The sequence below is a fragment of the Solea solea genome, chromosome 13 (genome assembly GCF_958295425.1).
Source record: "Solea solea chromosome 13, fSolSol10.1, whole genome shotgun sequence".
Lineage (NCBI taxonomy): Eukaryota > Metazoa > Chordata > Actinopteri > Pleuronectiformes > Soleidae > Solea > Solea solea.
The window spans coordinates 10802857-10829159 of NC_081146.1; the positions used below are offsets into that span (position 1 = coordinate 10802857).

The 26303-nt window shown below is 40.5% G+C and overlaps 3 protein-coding genes across 19 annotated transcripts in view; 2 read left to right on the forward strand and 1 right to left on the reverse strand.

The window, feature by feature from the left end:
- The first annotated feature begins 485 nt into the window (after positions 1–485).
- On the forward strand, positions 486–1771 carry LOC131471234 (allograft inflammatory factor 1-like). Its single transcript, XM_058647675.1, has 6 exons — positions 486–553; positions 673–734; positions 855–921; positions 1019–1060; positions 1165–1330; positions 1566–1771. The coding sequence occupies exons 1-6, from the start codon at positions 535–537 to the stop codon at positions 1651–1653; spliced, it is 444 nt and encodes a 147-aa protein (XP_058503658.1). The 5' UTR covers positions 486–534; the 3' UTR covers positions 1654–1771.
- A 156-nt stretch (positions 1772–1927) lies between these two features.
- LOC131471233 (casein kinase II subunit beta) lies at positions 1928–5938 on the forward strand. Of its 2 annotated transcripts, none has more exons than XM_058647673.1 (7): positions 1928–2079; positions 2510–2585; positions 4544–4646; positions 4750–4865; positions 4958–5033; positions 5121–5310; positions 5472–5938. In XM_058647673.1, the coding sequence occupies exons 2-7, from the start codon at positions 2514–2516 to the stop codon at positions 5560–5562; spliced, it is 648 nt and encodes a 215-aa protein (XP_058503656.1). In that variant the 5' UTR covers positions 1928–2079; positions 2510–2513; the 3' UTR covers positions 5563–5938. The 2 variants fall into 2 exon arrangements, with proteins under 2 accessions (XP_058503656.1, XP_058503657.1); XM_058647674.1 differs by lacking the exon at positions 1928–2079 and adding an exon at positions 2247–2266.
- A 503-nt stretch (positions 5939–6441) lies between these two features.
- LOC131471230 (uncharacterized) overlaps positions 6442–26303 on the reverse strand; it is a 35093-nt gene continuing 15231 nt past the window's right edge. For 6 of the 16 annotated variants that reach the window (XM_058647670.1, XM_058647659.1, XM_058647657.1 and 3 more), the window contains exons 6-35: positions 25644–25862; positions 25410–25497; positions 24917–25069; positions 24519–24616; positions 23846–24021; positions 23655–23771; positions 22803–23039; positions 22489–22620; positions 21508–22332; positions 20815–21036; positions 20562–20726; positions 20268–20477; positions 19957–20178; positions 19585–19815; positions 19249–19473; positions 18901–19092; positions 18545–18778; positions 18368–18433; positions 18140–18238; positions 17768–17977; positions 17022–17227; positions 16509–16562; positions 16347–16391; positions 15639–15701; positions 14004–14183; positions 10511–10900; positions 9406–9528; positions 9071–9190; positions 8884–8964; positions 6442–8156 (exon numbers count right to left, since the gene is read on the reverse strand). In XM_058647670.1, the coding sequence (XP_058503653.1) occupies positions 8127–8156; positions 8884–8964; positions 9071–9190; positions 9406–9528; positions 10511–10900; positions 14004–14183; positions 15639–15701; positions 16347–16391; positions 16509–16562; positions 17022–17227; positions 17768–17977; positions 18140–18238; positions 18368–18433; positions 18545–18778; positions 18901–19092; positions 19249–19473; positions 19585–19815; positions 19957–20178; positions 20268–20477; positions 20562–20726; positions 20815–21036; positions 21508–22332; positions 22489–22620; positions 22803–23039; positions 23655–23771; positions 23846–24021; positions 24519–24616; positions 24917–25069; positions 25410–25497; positions 25644–25862 (5413 nt within the window). In that variant the 3' untranslated portion in view covers positions 6442–8126. Of the gene's footprint in view, positions 8157–8883; positions 8965–9070; positions 9191–9405; positions 9529–10510; positions 10901–11239; positions 12058–14003; positions 14184–15638; positions 15702–16346; positions 16392–16508; positions 16563–17021; positions 17228–17767; positions 17978–18139; positions 18239–18367; positions 18434–18544; positions 18779–18900; positions 19093–19248; positions 19474–19584; positions 19816–19956; positions 20179–20267; positions 20478–20561; positions 20727–20814; positions 21037–21507; positions 22333–22488; positions 22621–22802; positions 23040–23654; positions 23772–23845; positions 24022–24518; positions 24617–24916; positions 25070–25409; positions 25498–25643; positions 25863–26303 lie in introns of those variants that run through there. The other 10 variants (XM_058647655.1, XM_058647665.1, XM_058647662.1 and 7 more) reach the window with 10 other exon arrangements.

Below are 26303 nucleotides of genomic sequence, written 5' to 3' on the forward strand. Positions count from 1 at the left end.
AATGTTTTTAAGAAAAACAATTCAGGTTGTTTATAATGATTGTCTATATATATTACTTTGTCAAGCAGGTATGGGTACTTTTAAAGCTTTACTGCTAAACTTGATGCATGAATTCGACGACACTGAGTGTTGTTGTTTTGCTGTTGTCAAACCCCAGGTTACCACTCAGAACAACACAACTGTCGGTAAACTGTCTCTGATCTCTTCATCTTCTTGATTAAAAAAAATCAACTGGTTTCACAGAGACAGCAAACTATTTTGAACAAACCAATGCTTATCAGTACATGACATACTGTATGTATATCCTGTATGCAACCATCTCTCAATACGTCACAGTGGTGACTCATCCTTCTCCATTTGGTCAAATTTGGAATAAATGTGATTGTTAAAACATGCTGACCTTGTTTTGCTGCAACAGGAACCTTGCAAATGCAGACTGAAACTTTGACACTTCCTCTTCTGCCTCCATTTATAAAACACACCATCACAAACTTTCCTTCAGTACACTCTTCTCACAGAATTGCATGCACAGATATGGACTGCGGTGTTCAAGGTTTGGTCACCGTTATTTTCGCTCATGTCTTATTCTAACTGTGTCAGTGTAGACAAGGGAACAGTGTATTCTGTATTTTCAACAGATAGACTGAGGTACATTTGTTTGATTTCTCTCAGGTGGTAAATCATACGGTCTGCTTAAGTCTCAACAGGAGGAAAAACTGAATTCTGTCAATGAGGTGTGTTGAACTCTTCAGATAAAGTCATCAAGATACAGTTGAGATGAGTGTTTCCCACAGACAGGGCATGGCACCAGAGTTAAACTAATCCTCTTTTATCATTTCTTGGCACGTCTCTAGGCTTTTCTTTCAGATCCCCAATATGAAGAAGAAGAAGACCTTGCCTCAAAGCTCGACATGTTTAAAAGTGAGTATTCAAGGTGGTCACTAATTTTTGTTTATTAAAAGTATTGCATTGTAAAATAAAAAAAATTGTAATGAGTTCATGTTTGCATACATTACAGAAAAATACATGGAGTTTGATCTTAATGACAAAGGAGACATAGGTAAAACTGCAACAGCACTCAGTATTGACTCACCTCAAATATGTCTTCACAGATATGAATAGATTTACATATTAATTCACTGATTTGATTGATCACTCTTGTAGATATGATGGGTTTGAAACGAATGCTGGAAAAACTTGGACTGGCAAAGACTCACCTAGAGCTAAAGAAGATGATGTCAGACGTGGTTGGAGGGGCATCGAAAGACACAATCAGCTACGCCGACTTCCTGCATATGATGCTGGGAAAAAGAAATGCAATTCTAAAACTGTGAGTATGTATAAATACTGGTCATTTTAGAGAGTGGACCCAAGGTGGGTTGGAGGAAGATTAGGATTTATTTATAAATGTATTACCAAACCCACTCATGTGTCAGTCTAAATGAAAAATGCTTCAGTATCTGATAACGATACCTAAAAATGTTTGATTGTTCAGAATCTATACTTTCCACACCTGTTTACAGTAATACCTTCTAGCAGCTGACATGTAGTTTTCTTCATTTAAGGATACTAATGTTTGAAGGCATGGGGAAGGAACAGCAGCAGGAAGATTCTGGACCACCTTGCCGCAAAACCTTTTCTGACCTGCCCTGAAAGAGCTCCAGTTGGAATGACTTAAATACTTGTTAACAGGGAAGAATTTGACATTGTGTAGAAAAATGTTTATATCAAATAAATTAAAGAACGGAAACTGGAATGAATTGTTTGAGGTTCTTTATTTTGGGGTTTTACAGCAGTTGACATCTGTAATGATGCATTACTGCCTCTTTCCTTTTCATTCCTTGTCATATGTGACTGTAAACATATTTTAGGCAACCAAGTGCTTTGTAAACCTTATGGTACCAGAATCATCTCAGCCTCATAGAGTAGTAAAGCACTTTTTAGGCTGCAGAAGAAAAATACAACACGAGGCGCTTTATTTTGAAAACCCTTGATGACCGGAAAACTCACGCGTCACCTAGGAAGTGAGGATTAACGAGCCAAGATTGAAAGTTAATGTGTGAATAAATACAGAGAAGGGTAAGTGAAAGTTGATTTATGTACACATGTATATAACTATAAGACGTATCACTTCTAAAATATGCGCGCGTTTCGTTTACACGAACGTTTCTCCACACTTCCTGTTTAGACGTGTTGTCGCTAGCTAACACTAGCAAACATGCTAGCGCGTAGCTAGCGTATGTAGCTGGTTACAGACACACGAAAGGTAAATTAAAGATTATATGCAGTAAAGTATTTTTTTTTGTTTAATATCACAGATGCAGGAGCTTTAGCCCGTTACATTAGTGGTGAAATAGAATTGTTATAATATAACAATTCTATTTTAGGTAGATATATGTGCGTGTATACTTTAACAAGGCTACAACTTGAATGTTTTGAGCCTTAGGCTAACAAGTGACGGTATTAAGAGGAATCCAGGTTGGAATTTAACTCTGGTTTGTTTTGTCAGGAGGATGAGCAGCTCAGAGGAGGTGTCCTGGATTTCCTGGTTCTGTGGACTGAGGGGAAATGAGTTCTTCTGTGAGGTCAGTCTCCTGGATTTAATTCAAACTGTACTAAGGTCTTGTGAATCAGTAATGAAAACTAACTATATTAAAACATAGAAAAGCACAATCCTAGTACACACTACCTTAAACTGTAAATAAATACAATTCTCACTTTATAATAATGATCTTATTTACAGTTGCATCAACTCAGCAAATAAATAATAGATTTCATAATACAGTTTGAGTTGTGCAGACCTTAACTCTTCACTGGCACTGCACCATTTTAGCCTCTTGAGTAGAATTACTCTGAGCAATTGGCAACCAGTCCATAGAAATCCAAAATTCCATTTTGAAACCTCAAGATTCATGAGTTTGCCAGTGCCATGATAATGTTTAGCTAATGGACAGACATTCACAGACATCACCTGCATTTAGGCATTACCAGCTGTCAATCACACTAGTGTCCACTCATATGTCCACTAAATGGGAACATACTTTATAGAATCAACATCTTGTTCTATTGAAAAAGACCTGAAAGTAGTGATTGGGACCATCAACATCCAGGAAAATGTTTACTGACATTATTAATCAAGTAAAATGTTCCTATAGGGATATGTATGAGAGCAACATTATATGCTTTGTGTAGTTTCTGCATGGTAGATTTGTAGACTAGCATAGAGGTGATTAATATGCTTTTGACAGAGACTTGTACCATCGGCATGGATCACATACTGGTTTAAAGATATACCATGATATTACAAAACAATGCTATGAAAACCACTTCAATTTTCTGTCATGTTGTGTCTAAGGTATGAGCTGTTTTTAACAAGTCTTCAAAAACAATTGCAGGAATCATTCAGGTAACACACCCTCACTCCCATCATCGATGTGTGAGCAGTGAGTTACCTGTGTTTTCTGGTGACATTTTAGATCTGTAAATCACAACAAACATTCAATATTGCTTTAGGTTAGTCAACCATCTGAATCTCATACCATCCCATGCCAACTTCACAGCATCAGAAGGACATGTACTATCAGTAATAATGTTGCTTAAGTAATCGATCGGATTTGGAGGGAGTCAGTGTTGTGGAGGTCAGGAGGGAGGGAATTCCAGAGGTGGGAAGCAGAGCAGCTGAATGCTCATGGTGACAAGACGGGTAGCAGGGACTGTGAAGAGGATAGAGGAGGAGGGTCTGTGGGTGCGGGCAGGAGGGGATATGTGGAGAAGATCTGAAAGGTATGGAGGTGCAAGGTTGTGGATGGCTTTGAAGGTGAGGAGCAGTGTTTTGTAATGGATGCAATGTGTGATGGGGAGCCAGTGGACATGCTGTAGGACGGGTGTGATGTGATGAATGGTGGGGGTTTAGTTCGATGATATGAGCGGCTGAGTTCTGAACCAGTTGGAGTTTATGGAGGGTTTTTTGGCAGTGGAATGAGGGGTGAGAAAGGGGCAGAGGTGGTCAAGGATAAACGACAGAGCCCTGGGTTACACCTGTGGTAACGGGGACTGGATCAGATGTAAATGATTTTAACTGAATGAACTGCATTTCATGCAACGATTGGCATGTTTGAGCTTTTCTAACGAGAGGATTTGGAGCTTCTATATATTTAACTGAATACTGTTGTTATTAGAAGGTTGAACATGAAATAATTCAACATGTAATGACATGGCTCAGGAGGTTACAACAAATGGGGAGACCATGTCATTTAAAGAATATTTTAATAAAATCTAATTTAAACCAGAGAAAGCACCCTAAAGAGTGAAAACCTCCGCCAGGGCAGCTCACGCTAAAAATACAAATACTAGGAATAGTATGGTTATTATCAGTATCAGTGTCTAACACCATCCTCATTCTAATTTTATCTCATTGCTTTCTATATTGGCAGCATCTCAGTAATCCTGTCAAAGTCTTATGTAATGCTTCCCTCAGTGTGCTGCTGCAACAGTAATTGATGCAATTCATTTCCAGTCATCTTCTCCTGCTGCTGTGTTACAGGTGGATGAGGACTACATACAGGACAAATTTAACCTGACGGGTTTAAATGAGCAGGTGCCTCACTATCGTCAGGCTCTGGACATGATTCTGGACCTAGAGCCAGGTGAGACTGTTAAAGAAGCAACCATGTGAAGTTAGAAAATGCCAGCAACGCACACTGATACAGATAATTAATGTATGCTGACTGAGTTGCTTTTCATGGACAGATGAGGAGCTTGAAGATAACCCAAACCAGAGTGACCTGATCGAGCAGGCAGCTGAGATGCTCTATGGGCTCATACATGCACGTTACATCCTCACAAACAGAGGCATTGCACAAATGGTAGGCTACTTAGGTAACTTACTTGACTTCATTCTCTTACGTACTTATGACGAGAACCAGCAGTGATTTCTAAATACATTTATCCTCCGTAGTTGGAAAAGTATCAACAAGGGGATTTTGGCTATTGCCCCAGAGTCTATTGTGAGAATCAGCCGATGCTTCCTATCGGTAAGTCCTATGTTTCTTAACCCTTTAGTCAAAACAATGTAAGAAGAACCATGTTGTATTCCATTCCTCTTCTCCTGTCTTATATAGGTTTGTCAGACATCCCAGGAGAAGCAATGGTGAAGCTTTATTGCCCAAAGTGTATGGATGTGTACACCCCAAAGTCCTCCAGACACCACCACACAGATGGAGCCTATTTTGGAACAGGGTTCCCCCACATGCTCTTCATGGTGCACCCAGAGTATCGCCCAAAGCGACCGGCCAACCAGTTTGTGCCAAGGTTTGTTTTATTTGAAACTGCCTGTCATTTAGTTTGGCTAGTTTTTTTAACATTTATATACATTTGCTCCTTTTTATCTTTTTTTCCCGGCATAAAAAAAAAAAGAATTCCACTGCATCCTGTGCATGACCATAATGTTTTTTTCCCTCTTTTTTTTATAGGTTATATGGTTTCAAGATTCATCCAATGGCTTATCAACTTCAACTTCAGGCCGCATCGAGTTTTAAGAGCCCAGTCAAGGCAATTCGCTAAAACTCCATATTGATCAAAACAGTGACCTCAAGGACTTTGACGTTAAATACTTATGTGAAGAACTGACTTATATACAGACCCAATAAATGTTCATACAGGTTTCCAAACTCACCTATGTTGATGACAGACGTTTTCGATTTCAAGCGTCGCTCGTTAAGGGAAGATTTCTCTGTACTGCACATGTGAGTATCAGTCTCCAGATAGATCCTGAGGATTCTTTCAAACAGAAGTAAATAACCAAGTGATAATGAAAGCTACATTTTGCGTTGTGGGTCAATTACAAGTGAATGAATGTAAAAAGAAAATCTTGCCATGTGCCCCTGAACTTCTGAGTCAGTACATACAGAGGTTAACATTAAATTACAGTACAAATGTTGGGATGTGCACAAGTGTTTTTCTGTTTTATAGCTGTAATGCTTATAAATGTGATGAGGCGCTGTCTCTCAGAAGTGGAAACCAAATAAGACTGATGGCACTTTTCCACTACACTACAGTTTTCTTTCCTTTACCATTAGCGATAGTAGCTGGTACTTTTTTTAGTACCGATACTATATGTGACGTTGTCAGACTAACAGGAAGTACTTTAGTAATGGTAAACCACAGAGTTGTGCCGAAGTGAGGCGTGCTGTCTTTATTTTAAATGGGCCTATTTTTATTTTTACACCATCCACGCCCACTATGGCTGCTTGTTCTTGAGGTTTTTTTTTAGTGCCCAATAATTCCGTATTAGTAGTTTCATCTTGTTTACATGGGCTATTGCAAACTAAACTTGACACTTTTTTTTCCCCTTGAGAATTTAGTGTTGATTGGAGGAAATGTGAAATAATAGCATTAACTATTTATTTCATGCATACTTCACACATACACAGCCCACCAAAGTGCAAAACAATGCATATTTTATTTATTTTTTCCATAAAAAGAGTGATAAGTCACAAAGCAACAATATTTTTCCAACGTCTAAAAACTATTTTTCTCAGTGTGAAATTCTACATTTTCTTCCAGGACAATTTACTGCTGTTCATGTAATTAAAATTACATTAGGGCATTGAAAAAGGTTTGCTGACAAACATTCTACCTAAAAAAAAGGGGGGGGGGGGGGGTTTAGATGTTTTAAAGTATGTCCTCATCTATGGAAAAGCACATGAAAACAGCAAGTGAGAGAGCGTTTTCCTAAGACTATATGGTAAGAAGGCTTTACAAACTTGGTTGATAATGAATCAAATATTCAACAATTTTTTGTGTTAAGTCTGGAAACGAGCTGGTGTTGAACATCACAATACATCAAATCACATTAAACTTTCCCTAATTTACAAATAAGTGACTGTATAGCAGAAGATGTAAAATAAAAAAAAGACAACCTGTGCTCCTACGAAAGAAAAGCCACACATACTGGGACAGCTGCCTTCACTGCTTACATACGTGGTTACTGTGAAAAATGAGCTTAAATATGAACTGACATCACTTGGCTGAACATAAGTGTACATGTATGTAGTAATAATAGAGATGGCTATACATATATTCCACATACAGTCATGAGGGGGTCTGTAGTCTTACAAAGAATATCAAAACCTGAGATAAACAGACCAAAGCTTGTAAAACTTTTAATCAACCAAATATATTCAAAGCAATAATGACTTCTATTCTACTGAATAAAACGAGGCTGAGGGAAGCACTCCATAGTTAAAACTGTGAAAGGTGTGACCTGGTGGAGAGGAAACATAAGAATGATTCAGGCTGTTGAGGTCTTAATCGATAGGGACCTCAAACCCCAGCAAAGTGGTAAACAATTTCATGAGTGAATAACTTAAAAACCTCAATTTGTACAAACATTATAAAAGCATCAATTCTATAAAATAGAGAACTATTTCAAAATAGATCCATTTTCAATCCAAACTTTACAAGAATGTGTAAGCTATTGGTTTGAAGGGAAAAACAAAAGATGTAGGCTTTGTTTGTTTTTGGTCCCTGAGCAGTGAACAAAGGGAACGCGCTGTCCAAATTTGAGCACAGAATAACTTTGTTCACATGTTAATGTGAGGTATTGTCAAGTTAACAACAAAACAGAGAGTTCCCTTGAATGTAGTCTTAACGTTCCCCTAGCAGCACCAAGGGGAGAAATGCTGATAGTGGTGTCTAAACTAAAATATTCAGTGCATTTGTATAATAACTAATAACTTGAAAACAACCAGCGAAAAAAAAATAAAAGCATTCAAAGCAAAGGTAACTGAGATCACAGAACGGAAAATTCTGTCTGGAGCCAGTAAAAGTGTATTTGCTAAGCATTTTGAACATAAGGATAAGCATTTAACTTAAAAAAAAAAAATAAAAATCCATATGTGTACGCCCCTCCTCTACCTATAATGAACAGCTTCACTGAAAACATTAAATAAAATCTACCAATTCTCATCTACTCAGTGATAATATTAATAACTTCAGTTGTAGATTTGTGGGATATTTCTTTTTTGGATATTTGTGTGCGTCGATCGAGCTGATGAGTGCGAGTCGGTCACTGCGCTCTGATGACGGGATGTCGAAGGTGGAATAAGTGAAACCGGTGATTTCAGTTACAATGCTGATGCTCCGCCATGTTTCTCCTGCGAGACAGTAAAGTCAACATGGTCATCATCATCATCATCATCGTCGTCATTTGTCATGGACACTCTGGAAAAGACACTTTATTCTTTGAGGGAAAACTCAAATGACACTATCCTTTAAATAAGAGGCTTCTGTTACTGTAGCAGCAGAAACAGTCTCTCTGGCTTTGATTTGAACAACTGGGACACAGATGATTATTTTATCTATAACAGGGTTTCCCAATGTTTCACAAGTTCTCCCTGCTCCAAACACACCTGATTCAGCTCGCCATCAAGCTCTGCAAAAGCCCAAACACAACCCATGCATCTGAATCAGGTGTGTTGGAGCAGGGTCATATCTAAAACATGCAGGACTGAGGTCACAGGGGACAAGGATTGGAAACACTGATCTATAACAATGTTATACTCGTACAGTAATTTGTTTGAATCGTATAATCTATATGTGAGTGAGGTAGCTGGAGTGGAAATCTTCATTAAAAATTGTAAATACAGTACATTTTAAGGGGTAAGGCTCAACAAGTTCATTAATTTTTTTCAATGCTCTACTTCATTTAAAAATGTCAAAATATAATTGAGTTACCCGTACATTGTACGCTCACATTTCTCCCATGTTTTTTGCTTTTAAGTTCTGTTCTTTTGGGTTCTCGAAACAACTTTTTGAAATTGCCTAAAATGCTTAATATTTTCATCTTTCTGCCCTTGTTTTGTGTCGGCAGCCATTGTGTACCTTATCTTGGTCAAAGTCAGAGTCTGCAGTTATGACAATCCTCTTCTCCATACGAGTCTCTGAAGATCCAACTTTCACTACCTGGTAGAGTGAAGACAAAAAAAATATTAAACTACACGTACACAATTTAACCAGAAAAAAAACAAAACACTGAATAAGGGAAAAGCAGGATTTAAGTCTGGCTGACCTTTGAGATGTGAGTGGTAGTGGTGGTGACTGTGGTGCCACTGACACTCTCTGAGGTAACAGTCTTGGAGCTGGACACAGTCGAGACATCTTTGTCCTCGTCTGTCCCGTCCACTGCCACCTGAGCAAAACATCAAAGAAAAGGGTGGACTGAATAATCATTAGAGATCATGTGACCCTGAGCTTGAGCTCGGTTGTGTCGCAGCCTCATGCTCAGTTTGGAGCTCCGGGCCTGGTCCTCCCAGACCTGCTTAGTCTCAGCTTGTGCTGACTGACACCTCTTCCATGCAATGTAGCTGAGACAGATCTGGGCTGAGCAGGTGCGGGAGCCCCTACCTTTGAAGACTCATAGGTGAAGGTCTTGGTTGGGATGATAGGGACCTCTGTGGTGGAGATGCCAGTGGGTAGGGAGTTGGAGGCAGCTGTGATGGTGACTGTCTGGGTCTGCACCAGAGGCGGCTGTGGATGGGAGCAAAGCCCCATGAGTGGCTGTTTAGCCAGACACTTTGCACCTCACCGCAACCATTTTAACCCCGTTCAGACCTGGTGTTAACATCTGTCCTGAGTGATTCAATCATGTATGAACACTAGCAACCAGCCCTGAATGTGACCTTGGATGATTTGAGGACACGTTTCGTTAGAATGTTGGCATTTATCAGTGCTCATACCTTGGTTTTGTTTCACTCGCTCATCTCTTTCTCTCATGCACGCACACACTAGGGCTGCACCGATGAATCGATTATTACTCAATACCACTACTCCATTAATCTGTGTTTTCTTCCAATATTTGTGATTCCTCAGCTGCTTAAATGTTAATATGTTCTGGTTTCTTTGCTCCACATAACAAATAAATCATTCAAACCAAACAATTTTGGTTTGAGGACAAAATAAGGAATTGAGACTGACCAACATTTTTCAACATTTTACAGACCAATCGAGAAAATAATCCCTGGTTGCAGCCCGAACACACACAGACGCTCTCACAATCACGCTGACATCCGACACCTCGCATTCCCATTCAATCCTTTGCTGTGTGGATCCATCTTTACAGTAACAGCCCTTTCTTCTCACCAAATTAGTTCCATTTCATTTTGATTGTAAAACAACCGCCACCAGTAATTATTACAGAAGGAAAAAGAGAAATGGAAAACATAAAGTCATGGGTGGCTGCTGAAAGTAAAGTCAGTGCATCAGAAATGTTTTGTGGCAGAGAAGAATGTGCTCAATGACCCATCACCATAGTTGAGACCTTAGCACACCACCGCGCAACACATCTGCAGCAGCCAAATTAGCATAATTCACACCGTACGTCTACTGTTACAGTTTCACAAGTTTAATGTAAGGGTGCTGCAAAGAGGTGAGCAAGTGTGGCCGTCTCGGAATCACACAGCGGCCAAGCAGAGACAGATTCAGCATCATGCCGAGGGAGTCAGGAGGCTACCTGGAAGCAGCGTATGACCTGCGGACCATCGCTCCTGAAATAGGAGGCTGGGGAAGATCCAACTATCCCCCCAGAGCAATTGGACAGTCCAGGACCTGAGCCGTCTTCCTCCCGGGTCTCATCTAAAGCTTTACACTCTGGTTCGAGGGAGGCAGGCAATTGTGCCATCTCCACCTCTACGATGGGCACCAAGGACGTCTCAAAAACTACAACCTCTTCTTGATCACATGACTCTTCCTCAATGGGAGCACTGTGGGCTCCGACACTATCAGGCTCACTTGTGGAGCACACGGTGGACCAGGGTGAGCCCGACGAGCCCAAACAGCTGCTGGTTTCCTCATACGCAGCCTTTGTGTCTGAACCATTGCATGTGGAGCTAATGCACACACTCTAAAAAACAGACAAAACAGATTTGTGATCATGGGCGTGTGATGCATTTTCTTACAATTAGCCGAATTTACAAAGATTAAAAATACTTGTGCATGCAAGATACAAAATATGCAACTATGTATAGATTATCTGCACATCTTGTTTTAAAGGCACAGCGTAACAAAACATACTGCTGGCCATGAAGCGTCCAATAGTAGGTTCCCAAATAAAAGATTTTGCAAGATTAGCTGCATGTTGTAAATTTTAGAAATCTATATAGTCGTTTGTGTCAGATTGAAATGAGCCATGGACGTGACATGAAAATGACAAAATGTGCGCTCCCTAAAAAGGAACAAGCAGTCGTTTTTACTGCACCTGGGATGCCTTTTATTCTTTGGTCAAAGTTGATTGTCAAAAAGTCATGCAACAAGACATCTCTCCACAGTTCCCGAATACTGTCTTTCCATTAACAGGTGAAGGACAAAGAGGTTTAAGTGTCACAATTAAGCTGCCTCAAGGTCTCCATCACAGAAAACGCTGTACTGTGACAAAGAATATTTCCACTAACCAAATAAACCTAAAATTCAAGTCTTGATTATGTTTTTCAGTGCTTAGTGTAGTGTTCTGAAATCATCACATCACAGTGTTAAGTTTATCCAAAGACAATATTCTAAGACAACCGACAATACAAATGCACTTCATAATATGTATAAAATCAGGCTCAAAATGACGTGGACAGACATTTAATCCAGATAAAAGTCCGGTGATAATGGTTAATTGGTCCAAGTGATATCACAGAAAATGCAAATGAGCAGTGGGTTGATTGTCATTTTAAGTCCTTATCAGTCTTTGGAGAATGTGGCACAGGAAACTGTGCTGTGGTGGGAAACGGAAGAAATGGAAGTCTTTTCCGTACAAGAGGCCAGAGAAAAAAAGGACAGGGCAGCCTCTCGAGTGGAGCAGAGGATGACAGATGAAGAATGTGTACAGTGATGTTGCAGAAGAGACGAAGGAAGGAGGAGAAGAGAAAGTTAGAGGTTGATGAGTAGATGGACAAGGTGCAGCCTCCTCGGTTCACACTCACACCTGTGTGGGGGTTTCCGCAGGGTTGAGACTGGCCCTCAGCTGCGTTTGGAGTAGAAGTCTAGCAGGGGGCCGCGCGGGAGGCGGATGACAAACTGAGGGGGGGAGGGAGGAGGAGGAGGAGGAGGAGGAGGAGGAGGAGGAGGAGGAGGAGGAGGAGGGGGAGGAGGGAAGAGAGATGAGAGGGAGGAAGTTTGAAATGTCTGCAATGATTGACAGTGAACTAAACTTATAAACGCTAGACCGGCGCAATAGCTTACTTTTATTATTATTAACAATGATAATAATAATAATAATAATAATAATAATATAAAAGTTAGATCTAACAGTGTGCCAGAAATGTGATTTTGAGAGCTATTTGTCCAGAGCATGGAAATGTTATGGAAACATGCATTTTAACATGCTTTTTTAAAATGATTTCCATGTCCTACATTCTATTGAAGGCTGAAAAGACAGAAAGTCATTCACACAGAATTGGGGATGCACAGTATTTCAGAAGAATGACCTAAAATATACTGAGGTCACATGACTCAAGCCAGAACAAGCTTTGGCCTAGTCGAGTCTGAGAACTTTAAACTGGGTTAGCCAAGGCTGGTTTCCCTTATCTGTTGTTATTTGTGTATGTATTTGTTTATGCTTTATTCCATCAACTTGCCTCAGGACTAAATGATGTATGTAAATTAGGTAATAGCTGCAATCTGGTAATGATATATATTAAATCAATTGATTTAATTAATAATAAATGTGGGTGTTGTGTCTGAAATCTGAAATAACATTAGGCTGTGTTAGAGATCGCTAAGAGTCTGTAGCAGGTATCTACACTATGTACTTAGTAGTAGTAGTTTAAAAATATAATAGATTTATTCAAATTTTGGGTTTTTAGCAGTGGAATGAACTGAAGGTTCAAAAAAGCTTTGAAATGTAAAATAATCAAGGACTATATAGCATAATATTTTCTTGTTTTCTTTGGTCGTTTCATCCTTATATTGTTTATATTCTGGGATATCTCATAGAATGTATAGGTGAGGCAGAAATAAGGTTTGGGTTTTAGCCTATTCTATCTTTTCTTGGTGCTTATGTTGGAGTATATTGTGTGACTGTTTGATTTTTTTTCTTTGGTAGTCGTTTACAATGTATAACCAAAGTCATATCATTTCCTTCCGGGACATTATGAGGACATAACCGGCTGACACAACTGTGAATGAGGCCTTGTCTCTTCATGGAAAAACACCCAGGTTTGGAGAAAGAAGCAGCCAAACAAGAAGGAAGCAACATGTAAAGAATGTGATGCAGACAAGTATTAAATGTAGAAATAAAGCTTAATGAAGGAAGGGCAGAGGGGGGGAGGGAAAAATAAATTCTGCTCAGCGCCACAACGTGCAAACACTTAAAGAGAGTGGTCATCTCTGGTAGTCATGCAGAGTATTTTCAAAGTCCAGTCTGTCAGTCATGCAGTGTGAACTGGCCGGTGCTCAGTGGCTTCCAGTGCACAGAGTTCTCTCAGAGTATTTAACTCCTCCCACACCGCTTCAACCACATCAGTCACATCAGTGAAAGACGAGTACAGACACTATTCAAAACTCTTCATACACATACTGTACATGTGCCACATGCCACTGTTTGAATAGGTCTGTACATGTACACATAATCCACTGAACTCAAATTGTCAGAGAAACAAAAGTGACACCGAGATGTGTCCGATCTGGTCTCAGGTTATGACTTCATTGTATAAGAATATGAGCAAAAATTCTATTTCACAAATTCAAAACAAACCAGATACAGGCATTGTTGCTTGATTATCAGCTTCTTCTGTTTCATTACAATTCCATGCATACTGCTCATATTAATGTCATCAAGTTTTTTCACAATCAAGCACAAACATCTCTGCAGATGCAAAACCACAGAAAACAAATGTGATGAGGTGGATGTATTCGACTTTAAACAGTCAGTTGAGAAATAAATCATCTTAATGATGTTTTCCTGAACTGACTAAAAATCAAATCAAGAATTTGGCAGCGGGTGGTTTTTGTGAAAGACTTACCCCATCTGCACTCGTCAGAGGCTGACCATTGATGCCCGAGGTGCGAAACGGAGAGTGTGTGGACAGGCGCTTGTCCCACTCACTGGGCCTGGGCTCTGGGACGGCTTCCATGAAGTTCTTCTTTAGCTTACTGATACTGGCATGATGTCTCAGCAGTTCCTCCTGAGGCTTATCGTAATCCTACACAGAGGACAGTTGAGAAGGGAAAGACAGTGTGGTGGTCGTGGGGTGCAGAGATATTGGGTGACAGGAAATTTAGGTGGAGACACAAGTGGAGCAAGGAAGGAGCACGAAGTGGAGAAAAAGGTGTTGGATGGGGAGGGAGAGGATAGGTGAAGGATGTGTTCATAGTTGGGAGAAAGGGAGAGAGGAAAGAAAAGTCAAATTATGCTGCTTTTTAGCACAATGTCTGATTAAACAAATAAGCAGAAGCAGGGTTAATTTGCGACTCTTAAGGAATAAAAATTAGAATTGCAAATTTGCAGTCAAGCTATATAGATTATTGATACGATTATCAGTAACTCCTTTCTGGCAAAATTTTTATGAGGCCAGACTCAAGTTTATAAAAGAAATTCCTCAGAGGAGGCTGTGACATGATTCATCAATGTCACTTGGAGTCGTAGGCGAGTAGCATGTTTTAACTGCACAACACAACACAACACAGCACAAATGATCTGTTACATAGCATTAAAATGCAGAGACACGTGTTGTGGAAACAGGCTGCAAATCAAAGAGCGGGAGAAGTGATGGTAGCAGCAGACATGGGACATGTTGTCCAAGATGAAGCCTCGCTTTAAACGGAAACCAGATCATTTCACACAAATAAACAAAAGCAACAGCAGCAGCACTGATGTGGCAACAGTTAGCATCAAGTTGGTCTTTATGAAATGTAGGACAGTGACCACCATCTTACCAAACAAACTGCAGACAGTTCCATTAAAAGAGCACAGGTGTTTGTTAACGCCTCATTGTGGCCTTATTGTGGTATTAAAGAGCAACTTAATGATAAGTGTTTCTACAAACACCATTCCCTTTCATACACAACATCTAAATGTATCATTATTTTGATTTTCATTTCTATGGTCAAAACATTTCATCAACATAATTGTTGACAAAGTGCAGAGCATCACGAGCAAGTTAGATCATGGAGATGGAGGAAGGAAAAGCAAAAGCAGGAACAGGAGAATACTGATGATCTGGGAAATAATGTATACAATATATAAAAATGGAGCAGTGAATCACTGAATCCTGGGTGGAAAAGCAAAGACTTTTAAAGCACTTGTTGTCAGTGAGTAGCTCACACCAAAGCTCATAATTCATATGTGAAAATTGGGCATGGTTTCAGGATGCACTGCATCATCGTTTACTTTGCGGATAATAATGACTGTACTTGTTTTTACTAGAACCCAAAAGTTATGGTTGTGAGTTCAACAGCACTCTCCTGAAAGAACCAGATTAGAGTTGCACTAACACACACACACACATCCATATATCACATAATCTACAGCCAGTAATTAACACTGATCCCAAAAGTGTTAATCATGCCACATGCAAGAGTGATAATAAACAGCAGCCAGTGCACCAAAGAGCAAGAAAATACGGCTAGAGACGGACGTCTCCAGAGGGGATACAAACCTCCAACATTAAAATGCTATGTCTCATATAAATTGAGCCACCCTCAATTTTCTTTGCTCTTTTCTGTGAAAAATGAAAAGAACAAAAAAGGTGTGGGTTTGTCTCTGTCTCTGTGTTAGCTGGCACCAAACTTCCACACCTTTGACATGCATCCTAGTACAAAGTTCACTAAAGTGTTAATACAATGGACAGGAGGAAATTGTGAGAAAAACATGCAGAATAGTTTTGGGGACAAAATGACTATTGTGGCCAAACTGCAATTCACTGTTGAAGCAAATGACTAAAGGCCCCAGAGGATTGACTTAAGATTAAACTTTGTAAAGAGCAAATCGATATTTAATGGTGGACTGACAGAAATGTGAATAAACACTATTTATCATGCCTCTTTTAGTTAGAATGCATTTACTCTATAATCATGCATGTGCACATTCCAGGGTTTAGAACAGCAAGCAATGAGAAGAAATTAAAGTTTTCTTTGCTTCGTCAGCTTATATTGATGTATACATATCCTATTTATTCCTACATTATTCTACCTCTTATAATATACTGTATGTGCATCAAACCTTGTGTGGAATTCATTTAAGACCTAGCTGTATGGAAGCACAACATGAAAACAGGGCGAAATTAGTCTTGGATGATAAGCTTGATGTGATCAGGATGGTGGTGGAGAGATGGCTACAGATACATGGATGACGCCGAGAATCTGACCTTTCGCATTCGCACCACCTCCGTGCTTGTGACCTCTGACTGGTGCTACCCCAGGGAGGAGAGAAGGACACTTGTTAGCATCCTCTGCTTGTTCGCCTCAAACACTCACAGTTCAACCATAGTGGAATCATTTCTTTTAAGGGGCTAGTATCTGACACTAACCTGAATGTACCCATTGATGGTGGAAATCAGTGAAGAATCCCTCCACACTGCTGGCTACAGCAGCAAGAGAGACACAATTCACACTCAGACAGAGAGACGCATCTCTGCTTGCTACTTTACCATCCTTTCTTATAAAAGACTATCAAGAATCAACTACAAAAGTGTTTGTCTCACAATTATTATCCATCTACCATTGAAATACCTTAGAATTCATTGTACAGACAGACCATAAACAGTTTTTTTTTCCTGCCAAGTCCCATTTTTACCCCTACCCTGTGGCCCTTCCCCCTTAAATATATAAATATATCCCTACAAAATGGGAACACCTTTAAGAAAAAGATAAGTCATCACAATAAGGAGATACGACATGATTGTGTCATGTCAAGACAAGAACATGTAAATTCAAAAAACAGAGGTAATTGTAGGGGCAAGGGTTGAAATGGGATTGAGCCTTGGACTTCTGCTGATATTATTTCACCTGTGTGTTAAACAGAGTTGGCAGAAATTGGTTACCTTGACCTCAGCCCCCTCCTCGATTTTTGAGGGTTCCACAGCTTCGACCGTGACCTCCAGCTTTCTCTCCTCCAAGCGGCTGGCCCTGATTGGGGTGGAAGTCTGCGGCTGGTCGAAAGGCCCCATGGGGATGCCAGCCTCAGCCAGAGCAGTCTGGGAGAAGACTGGAGCGCTGACAGGACGCGCACCCCTCTGGGTGGTCACCACTGGAGATGGCAACAAAGGGAAATGCGTTTTAGCACATTCGGTTTTTTTTTCGTTCATGATCAAATCCTCCTGAGCACATACATGCACATAGAAACAGCTTTAAACACACAACAATGCATACTTACACACTTAAGCATTGATGTGATCAAGCAAGTACACATTGTGCTGGGGTATACTGTACCTCAAATGCTTCATAGACTCCATTTTATAGGACAAGCATGTAGTGGCACCTGAAGAGGGCCAGAAGCGAATAAGAGCCAAAGCGCAAATTCATCCAAAGATGGATGCAAAGGAAAATGTTAGGCTGCAACGAGCTAAAAGGCTCACTCAGGTTGAACCAGCGAAAAGCTGCGGTTAGGAAAGCATTTCCTTCAATACACAAAAGAATCCAAGATGAGGGGTCATTGAGTAACAAAAGGCACATGTCAGTGTGTGTGTCGTCTGAACAGGCTGCAAGAGTTAATATGCAAAAAACAAAGCGTAACCACGGGTGAGTCGTTGTTAAACTACTAACAAACCAAACCATGTGAAACAAATACCTGGCTGTTTGAGGTCAACATCTAGTAGAACAAACCAATCATCAGTGACAAATGTATTTATGAGCGGGCGTCTTTCGTCCAGGATCCGTTTCTCAAACTGCGGTCCTGTCTCAGAAATGGTGATCTTTGTTTTGGCTACAGCAGGTGGAACTCTGGCCTTTGCTGGGAACTGGACATGCTCAGGGAAGTGGACATGCCCACGGACAGCGACTGACACAAATACACAATCAGGTATTATTGTAGGAAAGAAAAAACACAAATGATGAAAACAATGGTGTTCCCTATCCGAGTACAACTGCTAAGTGACTAATTAAATCGCTGCCTTGTGTTCAGACACAGTAAGTAAATTTAGTTTTGTCTTTTAGATTGTACCTGATTTCTTAGGAGCCACATCCAGAAGAATAAACCAATCATCTTCCAGCTTTCTTCTAGTGGTTCCCAAATCACTGAAAATATTCTCAACCACAGCCACTAGCACAGAAACATAAAAAGTGTGTACACATATCAGGAGGGAAGATCAAATGTCAAAGAATCATCGTGTATAGTGTGAAACATAGAACTATTTGTATGTATAGCTGGATTACATCCTTTAGGTTGTACCTGATTTCCTAGAGGCCACATTTGAAGGAATTAACAAATCATCCTCAATCTTTCGCCGAGTTGCTGCTAAAACACGGACAATAAGGTCAATCAGCAGCTAACGCAGAAACAACGAGTTGAAAAAATAGCGTTTAGCACAGTGTATGCAGAGCCTTTAGAAAGATTGGGGGCAGCTACCTGGTGGGACAACAACAGGCTTTTCTCGGATGCTGTCGAACAAGACAAACCAATCGTCTCCTTGTTCTCTCTCTGATGGCGGTGCCATTTGGATCGGCCTAATTTCAGACAAGCGTGTCTCATCTTGTCTGCTGTCCTCACCAATTACCGTCTTTTTCCACATTCTAGTCTCTATGGTCGTCACCTCAACCTCAAGTGTCTTCTTCGTGTCCAGAATAATCTCAGTACGGGAAACTGGCACAAACAAGACAGAGTCAAAGGAACTGAGTGATGCTCAGACTTGAGGGAAATATATCAGCAAACATAGTAAAGGTCTTGAAATATGTTGGTTCAGAGGGAATTCTGACCGTGACTACCTGATGGTGGTATAACTGGTTCTTCTCGAACTGCATCAAATAGCACAAACCAGTCGTCTCTCTCTGGCTTTGGCAGGGCCGGCTGTGGACTAATCTGCCAAACATCAACCTGCTGCAATTTCCACTCTGTGGTTTGCACTTCAATTTTAGGTTCAAACTGTGGATACATTTGGGGCGGCACTGCCACAGAAACTGAAAACAGACAGGATTTAAATTTAAGCGTTAGCCAGCGTGAGGTGGACAAAACGTTGTGTTTTTAAAAACAAAATATTTTTTAGATGACACACAGTTGACTTGTTAGAGTCTCTCTTGGTGTGATAAGCATGAAAAATATTTTTAATTTTGTACCTGGAGGCACATGTGACATTTCTCTAGGAACAACATCCAGCAGTAGAAACCAGTCATCGTCTCTCTCCCTCTCAAGTGGGGAAGTTTTCAGCTCTGGAATAATTTGTATGGGAAGCTTCTTTTCCTCTTTCTGTAGAATGTCTATCACTACAACCTTCTTCTTCAACTCCACTGCAGAAATGCTGCTTTCTTCAGGATAAACCTGAACATACTCTGCCACAGTAACTAATGACAAGGAATGAAAGAGCACTGTAAGACAGTTGAGCCAACAAGAGATAAAATAAGCATCTACACCATGTCCTCACTGGAAAATGGGAGAAAATTGGTTGCAGTTACCTGGTGGCACAAATCGTGTCTCTCTAATAGACACATCCAGCAGCACAAACCAGTCGTCGTCTATCTCTCTCTCAGCCTGTGGCAGTGCCACTGTTTGCTCACTCCACTGTTGTTTCATTTCTGTGTGTTCTTCAAGAATTTCCACTCTTTTATCCCTCTGCTCAATGGCTGTTATTTCAGTCAGAGAACCCCGCTCTCTAGGCGACACTTGAACACGCTCCACAACAGTAACTGCGACAAAAGACATAAAAATCACACCTCATCCACTATGGACAGCGCACGCTTATTTGAGAATAGCAGCATCTGCAAAGCTCAGGGTAATCACTTGCTTTGACAAAGCTGTGAAGCAGTTGTGGCTCATTTTAGCAATACCTGGAGGAATATATGATCTCTCTCTTGGAACAACATCCAGCAACACAAACCAGTCATCATCTCTGGCTGTCACTGGCGGTTGTGTGATTGCTTGTAGTTGCCTTTTATGATCCTCTATGATCGGCGTCTCTTCAACGACTACTTCTCTTATCACAGAGGCAGCAGTTTCAACCACAGAGACAAACATTTCTGCCACCACCTTGTCACTTGCCTTTGGGATAACTGATAAAAACAGAAATAGCTTTAGCACAAGTGACAAGCACAATACAAGGTGTAATACAAGGTAGGTGCAAGGGAGGTTTTAGCAGTACCTGGTGGTACATAAGGTGTTTCTCTGGGAACAACGTCCAGCAACACAAACCAGTCATCATCTCTGGCTGTCACTGGAATTTCTTGTAGTCGTATTGGTGTCTCTGCTATTATCTGTCTTTCTTCAATGACTACTTCTCTGATCTGGTCTGCAACAGTTCCAACCACAGAGACACTTTCTGCCTCCACCTGGTCTGTTTCCTTCCAAAGAACTGACAGGAATAAAAACTGCTTAAACACAAGTGGCAAGCACTACACAAGACAAAATAAAAGGTGCGGGCAGATTTTAGCAGTACCTGGTGGCACATATGATCTCTCTCTTGGAATAAGGTCCAGTCTTGGTACATCTTCTATTATCTTTGTCTCTTCAGTGACTACTTCTCTAATCTGATCTGCTGCTGTTGTTCCAACCACAGAGACAAACATTTCTGCATCCACCTGGTCTTGATCTGTCCAAACAACTGACGGGAATAAAATGTGCTTTAACACAAGAGGCAAGCACTACACAAGGTGTTAATATAAAAAGGTACAGGTGAATGTTAGCAGTACCTGATGGCACATAAGGTCTTTCTCTGGGAGTAATATCCAGCAACACAAACCAGTTATCTGTGTATGTGATGGTCTGTGGTGGTGGGAACTCTGGTGCATGCCATGCCACCTCTTCTTGTATATTTCTCTCCTCTTCCATAATCTCTGTTTTTTCTTTGACTGCTGTAATCTCAGTCTGTAAGACCTCATCTCTATCCACTTGGGCATGTTGCAAAACGGTAACTATTGATGAGGGTAAAGACACAGAAGCTTTGAATATGTGCCAAACATGCAGTAACAAAAAGCTCCTGAATTCTCACTTGCAAGACAATATGAAAACAGCAAATGCGCGGTCAAGCATCTCAAAAATCAGCTATCGCAAGCACTAAAATAGTGGGTTAATATGTTGATAATCTTTCTTTTATTGGCAAAAGGACTTTATCACTTCCACTACCAATACATCCACCTGAATAAAACCCTATTAGCTATTGTATACCAAGCACAGACAGTTATTTCATAATTGTTCATTTTATTCACGAGGAAAATTTAAACAATAAAAATGACAAGTAAGCCATTCTGTGGACTTCTCCTTTAACTTCAGATTTCTATTGAATTTAAAAAGCATTTTGCAGCCACTGTCTGACCACTGCTGAATGGATATTAATAAAGCAATTAGTAGCCGTCTAAAACTATTAGCATGATGACATACTGTACCTGGTGGTTTGAAAAGGCTTTTGTATGGAAGGCAGTCAAAGAGAATGAACCAGACATCTTTATCTTCCAGTCTCTGTGTAAACTCTCCCTCCGTTCTCTCGTCCTGCAATTCTGACTTGTGCCGTATTTCTTGTTTTTCTAAAATCTCAGAGGACTGCGCCTGCAGGTCTTCTACATCTTCTTGCTGTTGCCTTCTCTCATCTACAATAGTCACTCTCTTCATAGTCCTACGCACCACCTTCTGCTGTGCCACTATCAAAGTGGTGCCATTGACATCTGTGCCAAACTTCTCCTCCACCTCAACCTGCCAATCCTTTCCTTTCTGCCTCAGCTTCTCTCTCACATTATCATCTGACAGAGTCTCAACTGTCACTTCCTTTTCCTTCTCTTGCTTCACCTGAGACTCTTCTTCTTCGGGCAACAAACCCTTTAAAAACACCTGCTTTATTTGCTCTTCCAGTTCATCCACTTCATCCTCCTCGTTTATCTCCATCTTTCTCACAGATTTATTCACTACTCTTTCACTACTTCCTACTTGTATTAGTTGATCCTTCTGTAAATCTCCATCTTCTTCTCTTAAATGTTCTACTTCCTCCTTCCCCAACTCTTGCTCTATTACTTCTTGAAGTCTCTCTGCAATCTCATCCACTTCATGGAGCCTTTCCTCCAAATCCTTCACTTCCCTCAGCCTCCTTTCCAAAACACCGGACTCTATCATCTTGTCTACCAAGGTCACTGTTCCCTGAAGCCTCTCAATGACCTCCTGATTGGTTGGCTCCTGCTCATCCTCCTGATCCCAGAGCTGCAACTGAGCTAGGGGAGGTGCTGGGGGGGGGGGGGGGGAATCAGAAACAACAGTAAAACCATGACCCATAAAACAAACCAAACTGCGTAAAATATGCCTACACCTAAACTCTCCTCAAAAATCAATAAATGTTGGCAGAACACACTTCCACACGAATGTCGGACAAAGGGACTCACATGGTTTTTCAATACGCTCAGGAGAAGGCGGGCTGAGCATTCGGTCAAAGTACAGGAACCAGTCATCGTCATTTTTCAGCGCAGGTTGCAAAAGCCTGTCCACTGAGCTCATTTTTGTCAAGGTGAGCTTGGCTGATGGAATCAAAGATGAAATACTCAGCACTACAGCCATACAAAATGCAAACCTGCACCTCATGTGAGGTTTCTCAAAAGCTGTGAAAAATAATACAGCTTGTGACAGATGCATCTTATATCTCAGTTAGTGTTCCTGATGATAAAGTATTCAATTAGAAATGGCGAATGTTAGTTAATACCTGGCTGTTTGACAAATTCAAAAGGTGGGATAAAGGGAAAAGAAGGATGACGATACAGCAGTTCAGACCACTCATCTTCCTTCCTCCACTGCTGCAGCTCATCCGATGGCTGACTGACTGACTGGGTGGTGGTTTGAGAACCAGTCTGACCAGTGTCCTGCCAGATTACTGTGACTGTCTGTCCAGTTTGCTCCTCCTCCTGGGACTGAAAGAAAGTCTGACTGGATTCCCCACTAGCTGTGAAGAAATAACCACGTGACAGGAGTTATGTAATGTTTTTGCTGGAGGGTTGACGGCCACTGTGAGTGCTTCACAGTGCTTTAAGTGTGTTTTAGACCAAGCAAGGTGCCAAGCAGGTTAGTGACCATCTGACGGATTAGTACGTAAAGCTAAATGAAAGATGCCTCTCTTTCTTTAGTGTGTTCTATAGCCTCTGGAGAAGCAATGAATGAGTCATGTTGACCATAGCGAAACAAGCACATGAAAGTCATTGTTGTGCAACACACAAGCAGCAATTTTGACAATTCCCAAAAGAGGAACAATAGCATCAAGACTGGAAGTGCCAGTGTGCAGCTGAGCATGTCAAGAAATGTCTTTTTTTCCCACTTTCAGAGAGCTGAGTGACAAAATTTACCCTGGGATCATGCCAGGGAAAGTACAAAGTGGGTGTTGTTATCTGCATGTCAGAAAACGTCACCTACCTGACAACTTAACCGTCTGTGCCAAGGCTGCAAGGTAATGCCTCAAAGATTTACAAGCGTGTAAGCGAATGATCCAAAAGACGGGCATGTTAACTGATGCGATGAGCAAGAATGAAACAAATGCTGTGCTGGTACACGTCCGCACAGGTACCTGGGAATTCAGGAGAAGGCTGAGGTTTGTCGGACAAGAGCATTGACCACCAGTCATCAGTCTCAGACCTGGTTGATGCAGAGTGTTGCTGCAGAATCTGGAGAGTGTCATCTCCAGCTGACATAGTGACACAAGTCTTTTATGGAGAGACACGTGGGATACAATAATACCAGAACTGTTTGCACACTTACCTCCATCTAGATTACGGGACAGCCTCTTGCTTGCAGAGCGTGTGAAGCGAGGGGCTGGGCGATCGATCATGGAGCTTGCCTGGCGGGTCTGGGCCTGAGTGCGTCCACTGAACCGGAACTTGGAGCCCAAGCCCAGGAAGCGACGTGACGAGGGGGGGGGTTCCACTGTTGAAACCCTGAGGAAAAGATTTTGTTTTGTTTTGATTTTGAGATTGAAAAATGTTTTGTGTCATGAGGAGGTGGAGCAGGGAAGTTAACAATTTAAAGGATACTTCACTGATTTGCATTTAGCTGTGTATTACTAGAATAGGGGTAGCATTTTTGAAAAATTGTGCTTCCCAACCTCAGTTTCCCTTGAGTCTGTGAAGTACATGAATAAGGATGGGATACAAGTTTTTTTTTTGTCTCTTTTGTTTGTGCATTCACTGTTCTTTATTTTAACACAGAGTTGTAAATAAATCTGAGATTTTTTTTATATAACTTATGCTTTATACAAGCATATATATATTTATTTGGGTCTAAAGATAGCCATTTAGTAAATAAAACAGAAGCAAGAAAGGGGTCGGGACAAACAAGTCCTACTTCAACTCACTCCTTTTCTGACACTTTTGTCTTACTTGGGTTTTCTTTTTTCATTTTATTTTAAAAAAAAGAAATATTTGCCTGCTCTTACCTGAAGAAGGTATGGTGTTCAACACAAACTTTCCACAGCTTTTTTGAGGCTTTGTAGTTGGGCAGTTTGAAGCCAATTGTGCTTTCATACTGTTCTTGCTGTGGGTGAAAAAGGGTACTGTTAGTATTGAATGTGATGTTTGAGACAAATAATTAACATATTAACTGCCATATAAAAGATTATGTTTTAATTTGAAAAGATTCAAGATTAAAGATTACTCATTAAAAGGTATAATCCTGGCTGTTAACAGTTAAATACAACAATGGGATTATAAATTTAAAACTAATATTGTACATATAAATAATATAAGTTCAATAGTTTATGTAGAGCAAAATGTAGAAACAAAATCATCACACCATTCCAACTTGAAATGTTGGAAATGTGATTCCAGATTTTACCTCAGATGGTCGGATTTTGATAAAGAAGCTGCTGCGTTTGTAAGAAATCTTGAGCACTTTGGGCCAAGGGAAACGGTTGATCCTCAGCTTGTCCTTGTAAACCATCAGACCACCAGCGCAAACCCCCAGTGTAATGTCAACACCATCCAGATCCTGCATGAAAAAGAAAACGGAGGGAAAGACTTTACTGCAATGCATTTGCAGTAAATGGTCACCAGGGGGCATACTTTCTCACACTATGAGGTCTGCACTTTGAGTTCAGGGAGTTTGAAATCTGTTTTTTTTCTGAAAGGCAACTGACTGACATTAATTTTGCAATTAAAATCTCCTCATGTAATGTAAAAATAGAAACATGTACTTCAAAGATGAAAGTCAGTGCATACTGAACTGGGCACTTCAACATTTTACTATTTACCTAAAAGGTTGCACCACTAATTGACCCATATCAAGTCCTAATGTAAAAGCAGATTACATAGTTGAAGAAACAGCTTACCTTGGCTTGGTGCAGGTCAACTCCATACATGGCGAGTTTCTTGGCATTTTCAAGATACAATATGTCTGCCTGAGCAGGACTCATTGACCTAGTTAGCAAACAGAACATAGTCTTTTAAAAGCTGTCTTTCATTGTCTGGATTATGTGAAGAACAGTTTAAGTACAGTACTTGGTTAAACATGGTTATGAGACATGTTACAACGGAAACTCGCCATAAGAATCACTTTTGTTTACCTGTATGTGCGGTGAAGCTCCATCACTTTGTCCTCCAACTCTTTGCTTTGTCCCGGGGCCAGGCTCAGATCCTTCAGATAGTCTTCTCCATGGAGCTCCGGGTCATACTCCCCAAGCTCTGACTGAACCGTGTAGGAACCCAGCAAGGATAGTGTGACGAAGGAACATGGAAGAATGCTGCGCATGATGTCCTTCCTCAGCTGGAGACAAAGTAGATACCTGACAAAAACATGAGAGGCGCAAAAATGTGTTTTATGGAGATAATACAACTTTTTTACAACTTTGCAGGAACACAAATCTCCAGGGACATAGAACTAGTTTACTGTTCACTTTTTAAACAGATTCACAAACAAGGCAGATTTTTCTTTTTACATTTAAATAGAAGGAGACAAGACTGCCAGATAAAATTCCTATTTTTATATATTTCTAGGTGTGTTTAGAAAGTCTGAACAGAAAACCCCACAGATTTTTTTTTAAATCAGATTGGAGGTGGTTTGGAATGAGATTCAAATCAGATTTCTAGAGATGCATTTCATTCTGAATGCTCTGACTGTTCAAAATCAGATTTCTAATTGACTTTTTCATCATTCATAACATTAAGAACACCTAGCAACACCAGCTGTAATCACAACTCCCTCGTTGTTTGAGTTTTTCTTGATT

Coding starts and splice junctions, on each gene's coding strand:
- LOC131471234 (XM_058647675.1), top strand. Junction 735..854: donor AACTGAATTCTGTCAATGAG/GTGTGTTGAACT, acceptor GCACGTCTCTAG/GCTTTTCTTTCAGATCCCCA. Junction 1,061..1,164: donor TAATGACAAAGGAGACATAG/GTAAAACTGCAA, acceptor TCACTCTTGTAG/ATATGATGGGTTTGAAACGA.
- LOC131471233 (XM_058647673.1), top strand. CDS start 2,514: ATGAGCAGCTCAGAGGAGGTGTCCTGGATTTCCTGGTTCTGTGGACTG. Junction 2,586..4,543: donor GAAATGAGTTCTTCTGTGAG/GTCAGTCTCCTG, acceptor GCTGTGTTACAG/GTGGATGAGGACTACATACA. Junction 5,311..5,471: donor GCCAACCAGTTTGTGCCAAG/GTTTGTTTTATT, acceptor TTTTTTTTATAG/GTTATATGGTTTCAAGATTC.